At 53.7% G+C, this 13,834-nt stretch overlaps 2 protein-coding genes and 1 long non-coding RNA gene across 3 annotated transcripts; 2 read left to right on the forward strand and 1 right to left on the reverse strand.

Moving 5' to 3' along the window:
- The first annotated feature begins 1,612 nt into the window (after positions 1-1,612).
- LOC112872401 lies at positions 1,613-3,472 on the forward strand. The gene is made up of 2 exons (XM_025935477.1): positions 1,613-2,539; positions 2,576-3,472. The coding sequence occupies exons 1-2, from the start codon at positions 1,613-1,615 to the stop codon at positions 3,470-3,472; spliced, it is 1,824 nt and encodes a 607-aa protein (XP_025791262.1).
- A 185-nt stretch (positions 3,473-3,657) lies between these two features.
- LOC112902098 (stachyose synthase-like) lies at positions 3,658-7,002 on the reverse strand. Its single transcript, XM_025971018.1, has 3 exons — positions 6,018-7,002; positions 4,462-5,860; positions 3,658-4,303 (listed from the first exon to the last, which is right to left on the reverse strand). The coding sequence occupies exons 1-3, from the start codon at positions 6,698-6,700 to the stop codon at positions 3,731-3,733; spliced, it is 2,655 nt and encodes an 884-aa protein (XP_025826803.1). The 5' UTR covers positions 6,701-7,002; the 3' UTR covers positions 3,658-3,730.
- Positions 7,003-11,063: 4,061 nt separating this feature from the next.
- On the forward strand, positions 11,064-13,203 carry LOC112902133. Its single transcript, XR_003230489.1, has 2 exons — positions 11,064-12,062; positions 12,654-13,203. It is a non-coding gene; the product is annotated as an uncharacterized LOC112902133 (long non-coding RNA).
- The last annotated feature ends 631 nt before the right edge of the window (positions 13,204-13,834 follow it).

Genomic DNA, 13,834 nt, shown 5'->3' on the forward strand with positions numbered 1-13,834 from the left:
GTGTTGTTGAAGCACTCACTAAGAGTATTGCTTCCCGGTCACCGAGTCTCTTTCGGAACTCTTCTTGACTCGCCACCAAGGCTCTCGCTAAGTCTCCGGTCATCTCGATGCCATCTCCATTAAGAAGCTTCTCCATAAAGGAAGGGGTCTCCACATCTCCTACACAAAGCCGTCGTCGCTACTCCACACCAAGCTAGAGGGTCGATGACTCGCCGGCGAGCCACCAAGATTCCAAGAGGCCGACACACCGAGATACAAGCTTGAGGGTCACTCAAGAACCAGCACAAGGTCACAGCACCTTGCTCTCACACTTTCTCTAGAGCTAGCCTAGCACTACACCTCACAAAGCCTGTGCTAAATCTAGAGATTTGATCAATGAGCTATTTGGATGGCTTAGAGAACTTCTTCAAAGTATGGGTGCTTCACACAATCTCTAGCAGTCTCAAATGACCCGGGATGAGGTCTTATATAGGCTAGAGATCCACTTCTAGCCGTTGCTTGCTTTTCTGCCAAAAGCCTAAAGTGTCGGTTAAACTGATCACTGTCATCAGTTACCCGGTCACTCTGAACTTGCATACTAGATGTTGCTCTCATGTATGTCACACCTGCTTTTGCTTGTGTCATGGCACCGACGCATGCACCGACGCACCGTCAGTTACCCCGGTGCTGAAGACCTTCTTGTCCCTTTAGCTTCAAAATCTCTCGGGCAAACTAAACGACCATTGCACCGACGCTCTGTACCATAGTATCGGTTCAACCGGTGCCTCTGGCACTTCTCCACTTGATCGCCATGCCTTCTCATTGTACCGATGCATCTCTTCTTACAATGTTGGTTCAACCGGTGTTACTGACTTCTTCTGCACCTGATCACCGTTGCAATTCCCAATGCACCGATGAGTTCATATTTGATGTCGTCGGTTCAACCCATGCATACATTCATAATAACTTTATCCGATTCATCTGTATTTTCACTATAACTTAGGCATCTTGACTGCGGTTTGGACTGTCTTGTATGTAGATTGAACTCTATATATGGGATATAAAAACCCTATAAATTTGAGCTCACAAACTCGTTAATCTTATTGATTATATTATCTCATAATCACCAAAACCACAATTATAATCTAATAGGACCATATTCCTTACATGGACAGACCTAGAAAATTGCCCAAAACACCAAATTTTTGTGAAGCTTATTTGACCAAGAGATCGTCCTTCCATTGCAGCAAGGGAAGAAGGTCATAATCTACCTTTTGTGATCTTTTTTTCATGTACAAATGAAGGGTAGCGTGTGTGCGTGCGTATATACTCTGTATGGAGTGGAGGGAAAAGAGAACATTATTAGAATACGCTCGCCGGCAGAACCTACGGTGACGATGGCGCAAGATTTTCTTAGTTCTCTGTCTTTGTTTACTCGTGCGTCAGCAAGTGGCTGCAGGCCCAATGGATACAAACTAATAGGCATGGAAAGAGATGGCTGGCTACTCGTGCTCTCTTGGAACGCACAAGTTTCACAAGAAGCAAATTTTTACAGGATCATTAGTGCATGTGAGTAGTGATACTCGACTCTGCAAATCTGCATTGCACAGTTGGTGGATATAGGCTCGGCGCCATGGTGTTGGCGGTCGCCGGCGGCGGCCTGGCGGCGGAGGTGCTGACGGCGCGGTTCGCCCGGCAGGTCCTGTCGGGGCGCTGGTTCACGCTGTTCGCGTGCCTGCTCATCCTCTCGGCGTCGGGCGCGACCTACGCCTTCGGCATCTACTCCCGGGCGCTCCGGGCGTCGCTGGGATACGACCAGCGCGCCGTCGCCACGCTCGCCTTCTTCAAGGACCTCGGCAGCAACGTCGGTGTCCTCGCGGGGCTGCTCAGCGAGGTGGCCCCGCCGCGGGCCGTGCTTGCCGTCGGCGCCACCATGAACCTGGCCGGCTACCTCATGGTCTACCTCTCCCTGGCCGGCCGCGTCGCGCGCCCGCCCGTCTGGCTCATGTGCGCCTACGTCTGCGCGGGCGCCAACTCGCAGGCGTTCGCCGGCACCGGCGCGCTCGTCACCTGCGTACGGAACTTCCCGGGGAGCCGCGGCGCCGTGCTCGGTCTGCTCAAGGGATACGTCGGCCTCAGCAGCGCCATCCTCGCGCAGCTCCACCTCGCGCTCGACGGCGAGGGCGACGCCACCTCGCTCGTGCTGCTCATCGCCTGGCTCCCCGCCGCCGTCTCCGTCGCGTTCCTCGGCACCGTCCGCGTCGTGCCTCCGCCGCGCCGGCGGACGAGGCAGCAGAGCGCGGCGAGCCACGCCGGCGGCGGCGGCGGCGGCGGCGTGTTCTTCTGTTTGCTCTACGTCTCCATCGCGCTCGCGGCGTACATCCTCGTCATGATCGTCGTGCAGAGGCAGGCCAGCTTCTCGCGCGCCGCGTACGCCGCGTCGGCCGCCGGGCTCCTGATCCTCCTCTTCCTTCCCCTCGCCGTCGTAGTCAGGCAGGAGTACCGGATCAAGAAGGAGCTCGAGGAGTCCCTGCGCGCGGCGCCCACGACGGTGACCGTCGTCGAGAAAACAGCCGCCTCATTGCCAATGACCGAGGTAGCGACGCCTGCGAGCACCATCGATACACCGCCACCGCCGTCTTCCTGCGGCCTCACCTCCTTCCTGAGGCACACGTTCAACCCGCCGGCGCACGGCGAGGACTACTCCATCCCGCAGGCGCTAGTGAGCGTGGACATGCTGATCCTGTTCGTGGCTATCACCTGCGGCGCCGGCGGGACCCTGACGGCGATCGACAACATGGGGCAGATCGGGCAGTCGCTGGGGTACCCACCCAAGAGCGTGGACGCCTTCGTCTCCCTCATCAGCGTCTGGAACTACGCCGGCCGCGTCGCCGCCGGGTACGCCTCCGAGGCGCTCCTCTCCCGGTACCGGTTCCCGCGGCCGCTCGCGCTCACGGCGGTGCTCCTCGCCTCCTGCGCCGGCCACCTCCTCATCACCCTCGGCGTGCCGCGCGCGCTCTACGCGGCGTCCGTCCTCACCGGCTTCTGCTTCGGCGCGCAGTGGCCGCTGCTCTACGCCATCATCTCCGAGCTCTTCGGGCTCCGGCGCTACCCCACGCTCTACAACCTCGGCGCCGTCGCCAGCCCCGTCGGCGCCTACCTCCTCAACGTGCGCGTCGCGGGGCGGCTCTACGACGCCGAGGCCGCGAGGCAGCACGGTGGCGCGCTCCCGCCCGCCGGCGGGGACAGGACGTGCCTCGGCGTGGAGTGCTTCAGGAGGTCGTTCCTGATCATCACGGCGGCCACGGCGGCCGGCGCGCTCGTGTCGCTGGTGCTCGTGTGGAGGACGAGGGAGTTCTACAGGGGCGACATTTACGCCAGGTTCAGGGATGCGGCTGTCGCCGAGGAGTCACCGGGCGGTGGTGCCTCGGTGGCGGAGCAGCGGCCGGCCCACGGAGGCGCTGGAGGTAGTGGAGTCAACGGAGATGGCTAGCTAGGCACTTGAGTTGATTTGGTCAAAATTCAGTACCATGCTCCGGATTGTAGAGAACTCAGAGGAGAACAAGTCATACAAATTTTCAACTTAAAATTCGTTCATTAGAAATAATACAAATTTCACACAATACAAATCCAAATTAATTCAGGCATACCATGTATATTAAATGTAAAAAGAAACAAGAAAAAGGTAAATATTTACAGAATTGCAAGCATTGTTGGTTGCAGCAGCAGAACATCACAGCATTCTCGTCTCCTAGTAACAGAAGGCCACATCAGAGACACCATCTTTCTCCTGCTTCCACGTCACATCAACCATCAGCTTCCCGCCATTTCCCCATTCGAATTCAGCCTCACAGCCATCCACCAAGCTCCTCCTTGGCTTCACGTCAGAGTACACCAGCAGTCTCCCCGCCCCCTTCACCTTCATCCTCACCTCACCACCACTGCCATACTCCACATCGACAATGGCGCCGCCACAGTTCAGCAGGTCGACCAGCCCGATCGGCGCAAACCGCACTTTGGCGGCACCGCTGATGGTTGCGACTGGAGCAAACGTGAAGAGCTCGAAGGACGATGGCTGGAGGGTGAACTGGATGGGCTCTGAATGTGGCGTCATCAGGAGAAGCTCTTCGGTTTGGCATCGGTAGACTGCGTACGATCCGGCGTTGGCCATGGCAGAAGTGTCCTCCCTCTGGCTCCACTCAACGTCGGCGGGCCGGACTTCGCCGGAGACCGGCTTGTAGCAGTGTGAGTAGCCTCTGACACGGTGCTCCAACGGATCCCAACCTGCGCCCTGGCAATTGAAGGCCCCAATGACCCCTCCAAACTGCAAAATTGGACGGTTTTCAGTTTCAGAATTCAGATACTACTACATGTCACGAACAGTAGCTCAAGAACTAAAGTTTACAAGTTTGAACATTTCCAGAAATAATATGCTGCATATGCAAAAGAGAAAGACAAACTGCATGAAACTGAGTAACTGACCTTGTTCAGGTTCCAAATCTTGAGGACAGTTTCCTGATCAAAGAGTGGGTTCTTGAACATGCAGTCTCGGGTGGGGAGAGCATAGTGCAGGCACCGGGGCACGGTGCCGTCCGGGAAGACGAGCCTCCTGAGCAGCTCGAAGTCATGGCCACCGAGGGAGTCGCTGACGTAGACGGGGCCGCCGCAGATGGCCCGGGACGCGGCGTGGAAGGCGGCGCAGGCGTGGTCGGACTGGAACATGTCCCAGTCCGGGCGGATGAACTGGCCCATCCACAGGCTGTTGTAGGCGCAGTTCACCATATGCGCGCCCTGCAGCCAGTACACGCCCATGGGGTCGCCGTTGGGGTCCTCGAACCAGAAGTCGTCGCCGGCGCGGCCCATGGCCACCTGCCGCGTCCCGAGGAAGAAGAAGTCGTTGCACTGCTGCATGCTGGCGATGATGCCCGTGCCGGCGAAGTTCTTGGCGACGGACCTGGATAGCCCGTCGTAGTAGGCCCTGGCGAGCTCGACGCGCCCGCCGTGCTCCCCGCAGACGTACTCCAGCGTATGCACGACGTCGACCTTGACGCCGGTGACGCCCGCGCCGGCGAGGTAGGAGTGCATGGACTCGTAGAGGTCGTCGGCCTGGTCGGGGCGCACCAGCCCGATCCCGCCCTCGATGATGCGGTCCACGGCGAGGTCGTCCATGGTGCCGGCCAGACCTGGCGACGGCCGCGCCGGCACGACGCGCGCGTCCAGCGGCGTCGCGCCGGGACGCACACCGCCCCACCCGCCGCATAGCGCCTGCCACACGTACACGTCGTCCAGCCCTGGGAACCGCCGCCGCATGTCCTTGAGGAACGCCTTCAGCCCCACCTCGCCGGCGCCGGCGCCGGCGCCGCCGTCGTCGCAGAGCCTCGCAAGGACGGCGTCCCTCTGCACGAGCAGCTGATCGAGCTCGCGCCGCAGCTGCGTGATCCTGACGTCGAAGCCCGAGAGATCGGTGGCGCCGCCCTGCGCCGCCTTCTTCCTGGCCTTCCAGGTGCTCTCGATCTCGGCGGCCTTGCGCACGACGGCCTTGGGCATGCTCTTGTCGTAGAACAGCTCCGGCGGGCGGCGGATCAGCGCGCCCTCCCTGTACCCGCGGAAGCGCGCGCACTCGTCGAAGCGGTAGAGGCGCGCGGTCATCTGGTCGCCGCCGAGCACGAGCCCCGGCGCGTCCTCGTGCGGCGGGTCGCCGTCGCGGTTCACGCTCTGCCAGCCGTCGTCGATGATGAGGAACCGCGGGGGCAGGCCGGCGTCGGCGAACTCCGACACGCCCTGCCAGACGCCGGCGGGGTCGACGGTGAGGTAGAAGGCGTCCCACGTGCACCACCCGAACCGGTCCGCCATCGCCGGCAACGCCTTCTCCTGTATCAACCTGCGGTGCGCCGCGCGCGCGTGCCAGAGAGTCAATCACAACCGTCCGATCGCGAAATCAACGGCCACGATTGACACAGCGGCAAGCTGACATGTGGGGCCCGCAGGAAACCTTGCAGATGCACGAGGAGGAAGAAAAATTTTTGTACCAAACCAACCTGAACGTGCCGAGGTGCACCCTGGCGGCGAGGTAGGCTTCCTGCATGAGCTTGTAGGGGTCGTCGCCGGCGTGCACGTAGGCGATGCGGCGGAAGTCGGTGCCGGTGACGGCCTCGGACCCGCTCTCGGCGCAGATGACGACGCCGTCGTCGTCGCCGGGGAAGATGGCCGACCGGAAGCCCCCCTGCACGAGCGGCAGCACGAGGACGTAGCCCGCGCCGGCGCCGGCGAGCTCGGGCACCTCGAGGAGCACCCACTGCGTCTCCATCTGCAGGTCGCGCCCGCGCCGCCCCGCCCACGCCGTGCTCCACCACGTCTTGAACCGGAACACGCTCAGGAACCGCCGCGGGCCCGCCAGCCGCCCCACGCGGTACGGCGCGCGGCTCGCCGGCGCCGGCAGCGTGAAGCCCAGGAACGCGCCGCGGCGCGCGTTCGCCGCGGCCTGCTCGGCCAGCTCCCGCGGCGCGTCCGACGCCGCGGGGTCGAAGGCCTCGGCGAACGGGGTGAGCGTGACGTTCCCCGGCACGCCCGTGAGGAGCGCGGCCTTATTGCCGCCGCCGACGCTGAGCTCCCCGTCCTGCAGCGAGAAGAGGCACGGTGCGGGCGACGACGCCGGGCCGCCCTTGGCCGCATTGGCGGCGGCGAGCTTGGGCGTGGGCTTCGACTCGTTAGGCGGCGCCATTGGCAACGCGACCGGCCGGGCACAAGAAGACTGGAGCGAGAATGTTCGGAGAGAAGAAGATTCAGGCGATGCCAAGAGGGAGATTACCCGCCGATGTGCTAGCTAACCAAGCTCCTGGAGGTATCTGAGCTGATGAGGACAAGGTGAGCGAGCGTGTTCCATGGCGATTTATAGGCACGGGCGCCGGGAGGACGAAGACGCTGGGCCGGACCCTACTTTAGGAACGCTCTGGAGCGTGCTGACGTCGCGACAGGTGAGGGGAGTCTCTTCTGCAGAGCATCAGGAACTTTGGAGGAGAAAGACGGCATGCAACTGAGCGGAACGCGACTGTGGTATTTGATTACACGAAATTTTCAGAAAAGTGTTTCAGATCAGGGAGAGCTTGGGACGGGCAAATGAGAGCCGGATATGTGTTCGTCACCGTGTGGAGCTCATCAGATGGCCGGAGCAGCGTGGTCGGCGGCCGGCGTCGGCACGCGCAGCTCGACATGGACGGAAAGCGAGCGGTGCAGACGGATGCAACCTTGTGTGCAACCATCTGCTTCTGCCGTGTCCCTGCTGCAACGGTTCCAGATGTCAAGCACGCACGCTCGCCAATCTGTCTCGTAGCGAAGATGGCAGACAAAGAGACATGTAGTGTACGTGTGGCGAAATCTGAAGATGATGCCAAAACCTAGTAATTCACGTCGTCCACAAGAATCCTCTGATTCGGTGAACTTGCCCTGTGCCTTTGGGGTAGGTTTGTGTTTCTGATTTGTGCTAAACTCTTGATGCATCTAGAGCCATCCTATAGGATTCAATGGTTCTGAACTTCTGATGAACCTCCATGACGAAATATTCAAGCTCAAATAACGGCATTTTGGTGATGCTGCTTGACCTGCTACTGGCCATCCAGAATGTGCACTGGCGTGTCCTACCTAGAACTCATTTTATGGACCCTATTTCAGATCAGCTTTCTTTGCACATCTTCTTGCCAAATTTCTTTGCCACATTGCGTGATCCATCTCTGAACATTGACCATGAGCAACGTTGGTTTTAGCTGAATCATTGATTTGCTGCCGGGGAACCATACACCATTTTGCTGTTGCGGATTCAGTGAGGGCCCGGGATGCTGATCCGGATAGACGTGTGCGTCAGGTTTACGTTATCATGCTCATCGCATTGTAACAAAGGGCCTGTTCGTTTCCCCCTCTAATAGAGCCAAACCTCTAAATTTTAGAGGCTTGGAAACGAACGGGTCTCTGTTAGACCCCCCAGAAATTTTAGAGCCCGCGGAGGCTCTAACGCCCTCTAATCCGCTCGGCTCGTCTCCCCACGCGCCCCCGCCCGCGTGCTCCTCCCCCCGCCGCCGCCCCCGTGCTCCTCCCGCCGCCGCCCCTGCTCTCCCCGCCGCCCGCTCCTCCGCCGCCCTCTCTCCCCCCACCCCCCGCGCCGCTGGCCCCCTCTCTCCCCCCCACCCCCCGCGCCGCCGGCCCCCTGCTCCTCCCCCCACTCCCCGCGCCGCCGGCCGCCCCGTGCTCCTCCCCCGCACTCCCCGCCGCGCCGCCGCCCCTGCTCCTCCCCCCCACTCCCCGCGCCGCCCCGCCGTCCCCTCTCTCCCCCCACCCCCCGCGCCGCCGGCCCCCTCTCTCCCCCCCACCCCCCGCGCCGCCGGCCCCCTGCTCCTCCCCGCGCCGCCCCGCCGTCCCCTCTCTCCCCCCCACCCCCCGCGCCGCCGGCCCCCTCTCTCCCCCCCACCCCCCGCGCCGCCGCCCCGCCGTCCCCTCTCTCCCCCCCACCGCGCCGCCGCCCCCTCTCTCCCCCCACGCCCCCGCGCCGCCGCCCCTGCTCTTCCCCGCCCGCCGCGCGCCGCTGCCCCTGCTCCTCCCCCGCACCGCCGCGCGCCGCCGCCCCCGCCGCGAGCTCCTCCCCCGCCGCCCTCGCCGCGTGCTCCCGTGGTTTTAGAGGCCGTAAACGAACACCCCTCTAGTATACATCTAAAATCTTTATACCTCTAGTTGAACGGGCTATTTTTTAGACCCCTCTAAGGATTACCGAACACACCCAAAGTTCCTCTCTGTAAACGGACAAGTAGGAGATAATACTACCTGTTATATTAACTAAGCCCAAATAGGCATTATATTGTAACAAAGTATACTTTGCAACAGTAGTATTCTCTCCGTTTAAAAATGTAAAATATTTTGGTTTTATCCTAAGTCAAACTTTTCTAATTTTGACCGATTTAATAAAAAATATATATCAACAGCTACAATGCTACAACTCATCTTTTCATTCCTGACAAGGACATGAAAACTCGAGAACAGCTCGAACCAACTAGATATCTTTTCATAAAGAGCAAATCCAGGCTACCACACTTCTCTCAACTTTGACTTCTCATTTCGCAATGAAAACAGCCCTTTTTCAACAGAAAGTTAAAAATAAAGTTCACTAGGTATCTAATTAAGCGAACTTTATGGTTCAGATATGAAACAATGAACCAATAAAAAAAAATTCCCAGTACATCTACATCCATCAAATGGTTCTGAACTTCCACCATGAAATATTTAAGGCCCAACAATTTGCGATTTGCGGCTGTTCCTGTAGTTATGAGCTGACCCTGTCATCAGGAGGATCTAGAACGTACAATTGCATCAGCATGGGCCCACTAACCTCTGCAATGTGCCCTGCCGTATCCTGCCTGCATAACATTGCATCATGGTCCCCAACTCACCTACAATTGCAACATTTTTCAGCCAACCTTTCCTGCTGAATTTCGTTATCCGTTTTCTGAATGGAGAGCAGGCCATGAGCAGCAACATTTTGGCTACCTGAACTTTTTGATTGGTTGGTTGGTTGGTTACTGAACCACAGGGGAACTGTGCAGCATTTGCTGTTGCAGATTCAGTGAGGACCCAGGTTGGTGAGTCAGCATGAACTAATCCTACTCATTGAATTTAATGGTAGGATGATACAGGAGATGGAAAGAGCTGGAACTGACAGTGAGCACCCGTTTGGCTCCCAGCCATTCAGTCAGTAGAAAAGGCTGTTGTCTGAGACAGAAGTTGCTCTGATTTTACAAGAAAATAAATTCTGTAGTGATCAACGTATCCATAAAGTAGCTAGCATACTCTCAACAATATGTTGGCTATTCAAGGATGCAATTTTTTTTAATGCGACTCATTTTTCCAGTGGGTTCTAGACTCGCCTGCAAAGCGCAAACCGCAACACAATCTTGGCCATTCTACGTCAAACATCAGGGAATAATTAAGCGTAGTTCTGGAAAGAACGTAGTTCATGGCAGGGATTAAAATAACTGCCACAAGTGGGGCCATGCATCCACTGATTAGGAACTTAGGAGAAGGTTTAGCGCACTAGTTGCTTTGCTAATCAAGAAAGGAACTAACTGAGCTCACTTTTTCTTTTTGCAACCTTTTACTTTAGAGACGGTACGGTTCCTTTTTTTTTTTTGCTCTTTTACAGTGGCAGGCTCCAGATCCGACATACAGGAGATGATTCTAATGTTCTTTCTTGCTTTCGAACCATCTTTTTTTATTAAAAGAACGCCCTGGAAACCCACGCAAATTACCTTTGTTCTGTAAGAGCTAAATGCATGGTCCTAAATCATGTTAAGAGCAGTATTCAAACACAGGATGCTGGACGCTGGGCTTCCTGGGCTGTTTGTGGGCTGCCTGATTTTTGACTTTCCCCCAACCCAGCTGTTTATTGGCCTGGTGGGCTCAAAACGATTGAGGCTGAACAATCTCAAAACTAAGACAAAAAAATGATCCAGATAATTACAGTTGAGCCCACCAGATTTGAACCAGTGTCGTCTTGTTCTTCCCGCGCTGAAATGGTTCAGATCGAGCGGTGGTGGCGTGTCGTTGCCCCATTGAGCTGCGTGGCACAGGCATGCGAACTGCAAGTCAATGCAGCAAACCAGCAACACTAGTCCTTTCAGCGGCAGAGTCTAATGTAATGCCGTCCAGAGACGAGGCTTGAAACGGTATTGAACGATGGATGATCTGTTTGAATTGAAGACCAAGTGATGAACAATGCACGCGATCACGACTGGATACACGAGACTGGTGCTGCGAATGCGGCAGCGTTTTTTCAGACTCTGATGATTGATGAAAAGAAATAGAACAAAGACATGGCCATGAGGCCGGCTCGTGCGCGAACTGCGCCATCCCACAGCCCTGGGATGTGGCGCGCGAGACTCGTTCCGTACAAGCGATACAGAGAGCTATGTCGCCATGGTCCAGGAAAAGGGGCCAAGGAAAGGAAGGACTGCTCCTCTTCCTCCTTGGACGGATCGCATGACCAGAATAATGGAATGAAGACAATGGATCAATCGCAGCCTCCCCCACACTCTTCATTACTTTGCTACAATATGCAGAATGGTCTTTTACATTTGCTCTATTTACACCAACAAGAACAGAAGGCTCCCTAATTTTAATGCACAAAAGTTCATGACTTAATGCTTCCAATGAATACTGCTTCGATGTACGCCAAATAATATTTAACTGGCAAAACCAGATTCCTACATAAAGTTATGCTTTAATTTGTTTAGAGCAAGATGTTTGGTTGATCTCTTATTCTTCAGTAATCCCAGGTAGTGGCCTCGTGGATTGTAGGTTCTCTGACGAAGGAACTCATGGCTCTGGTTGCAGGTTCATAAGGACTGCAGGCTTGTATTGGCTTCCTTGCCTACCATGAGGACTCTAGCAGGCTTTGTGTTGGTTGCCTTGCCCACCTCTCAGTCTTATTCCATTTCTCTCTGTTAATGCTAACAAGTCACATGGGTTCTCCGTGGGAAGTAGATGAATAACAGTTGAAGTGGAACATTTTTTTTCTACTTACTTTTTAATACTACAGTATGGCATATATGTCCAATGCTTCCTCGAGTGCTAACCAACTTCATTTTTTTATTCTACTAATTCTTGATCCTGCTGAACATTGAATCTATGAATCAAACTTGTGACACCTTTCTTAACAGCTTAGGCTATAACCAATAGTTTAATTCTTTCAGCCTTCTAGATCTTCATGCTCCTAGTCAGAAAAATGTTGAAGGGAGCGTATCTGGTGAGAACTGGCTAAACTTGAAAAACCTGTCAAAACTCATATGTAGGAGTTTTACAAAAAAAAATCTTGAAAATCTGACCTTCCAAATTGATGTCGTATTATCAGACAACACAAAATTTCTGGACCAAACTTTGTCAAATTTTATGAGACGCAAAAATCACACTGATAAGCTTCAATCTCGAATGGTCTAGTTTGAGTACTCATTTCATTGTTGGCAGAACTAGGACAAATTATCTACTGTGTTCAGGGTGCGTGGCGAGTCGGCGACTGCTCTTATTGGTTGTTACACTACACCAAAGTGGTATGGCTAGATGTTTGGAAAAATGTTTTCATATATGTGCGCCTCCTATCCTTCCAATGTTCCACATTATGATAAACTTATTTCAGTATACATGAATAACAGATTCGTTATTAGGAAAGCACATCCGGAAGTCTATTTCAACATCTTAGATGAGCTGAGTCAATATTTTAGTTTATCTAATTCAACACTTGCTAGATTATGGTGACAGATATCCATTAAGACGGTGAAGTTTTAATATTTATTTGATCTGAATCAACATTTGTAAATGCTTGCTTGTAAAAATGTGTTCATTAATAGGTACCCCAACATCTCCAATAGGCTGATTCAACATTTATGTCTAGTTTATTCAACATTTAAATCTAGTTAATTCAACTTTTTTGGACTCTAGCCATACACATTTATAAGAAATTAACTATTTCAACATTGGAAATGAGCCCACTCAATATTTTGTTTATTTGGTTCTTATCTTTTACTATACTGATAGATATTCATAAAGATAGTGTTAAGTCTTTTGGCATTCCAAAGCCTATATTCAACATTTATTAGATCCAATCCAACATTTTTAATTGGCTATATCAACATTTTTGATAGATTGATTCAACATTTCATTTATCGACCAGCTTGATTGTTTCAGGCAAGCATGCTTATCAACTAAGAGATTCTGCAGGTATTCAGTGTTGTACTGTTTTTAATGTATGAATCCGTATTTTTTTTGCTGACCCTTTTTAGACAAGTAGGACGGTGCCTCAAATTTCGTAGAGTCTTCACATTGCTATGTATGAAGCAATTAGACCTATTGTCTGCTCATATGCTTCTAAATATGTCCAAATCATTCAAGAAGATGCTTCTTGTCCTGAGAATGATGATATTGTAGATAATGCTCCAATTCAATCAAGTTGTAGCCAATGATGACTTTCTTCTTTGTTTTTGTATAATTGACAGGTTGCTGGAATGTTTTAGTGTTCCTGTCAAGTCTTTGTCTTTCAATGTACTAGTAACATGGATCGTGCCTTCCAATATTAGTACCAGTAATTTGGGTATGAAGTCAGTTTAATGTAAATATATGAGTACTCTGGATATTACAGACACACTGTAATAACTAACTGCTAATCAACCTAGTTTGACAGTTGCATGTTGTATTTACAACTTCAAATCTGTATTTGTAAGCTAAGTTCCCACCCGTTATTTCCCCCTCTAAACACTCGCCCCGCAAAAAATTCAAAGAAGGTTAGAGAAACGGACCTGGAACGGAAAAACGGTGAGCGCGGCGTGCGTGGAACGGCCTTCAGGGGTGGTTCCAGGTGCAAACCAAACTATCTCATCCATCAGGTGTTCGTGGAAATTTCACCAAGCCTTAGTTCAGAATGGAAATGTCACGCAGCAAGGATCATGGGCAAAAAAAAAAAAGACTCCCTGTACATGCGGAATCGGTAAAAGCTCCATCCAACATTTAACAGGCTCAAAGGCACGGTCTCTCAACTGTCAAACATCTGCATTGCATTGCCGCCTTGCATTTATTTAAGAAAATCAGGTAGCTGGACCATCACTTTTGATTAGTCAAAAAAAAAACACCGCATCACTTTCGAGTGCCGTATCACTCCCACCACTTCTCTATCCATGGTTTATACTAGTTCCAAAAAGTTCCCCATCATAGACTTGGAAGTCTTGCCTATGTCATTGTAGGAGTAGGACCCCCTGTAAACAACTGTGACGTGCCTACGCGTGTATGACCATTCCCTTGTCCATGACTAGTGGGTTTGTCAAGCAGTCAA

The sequence above is a fragment of the Panicum hallii genome, chromosome 8 (assembly GCF_002211085.1).
Source record: "Panicum hallii strain FIL2 chromosome 8, PHallii_v3.1, whole genome shotgun sequence".
Lineage (NCBI taxonomy): Eukaryota > Viridiplantae > Streptophyta > Magnoliopsida > Poales > Poaceae > Panicum > Panicum hallii.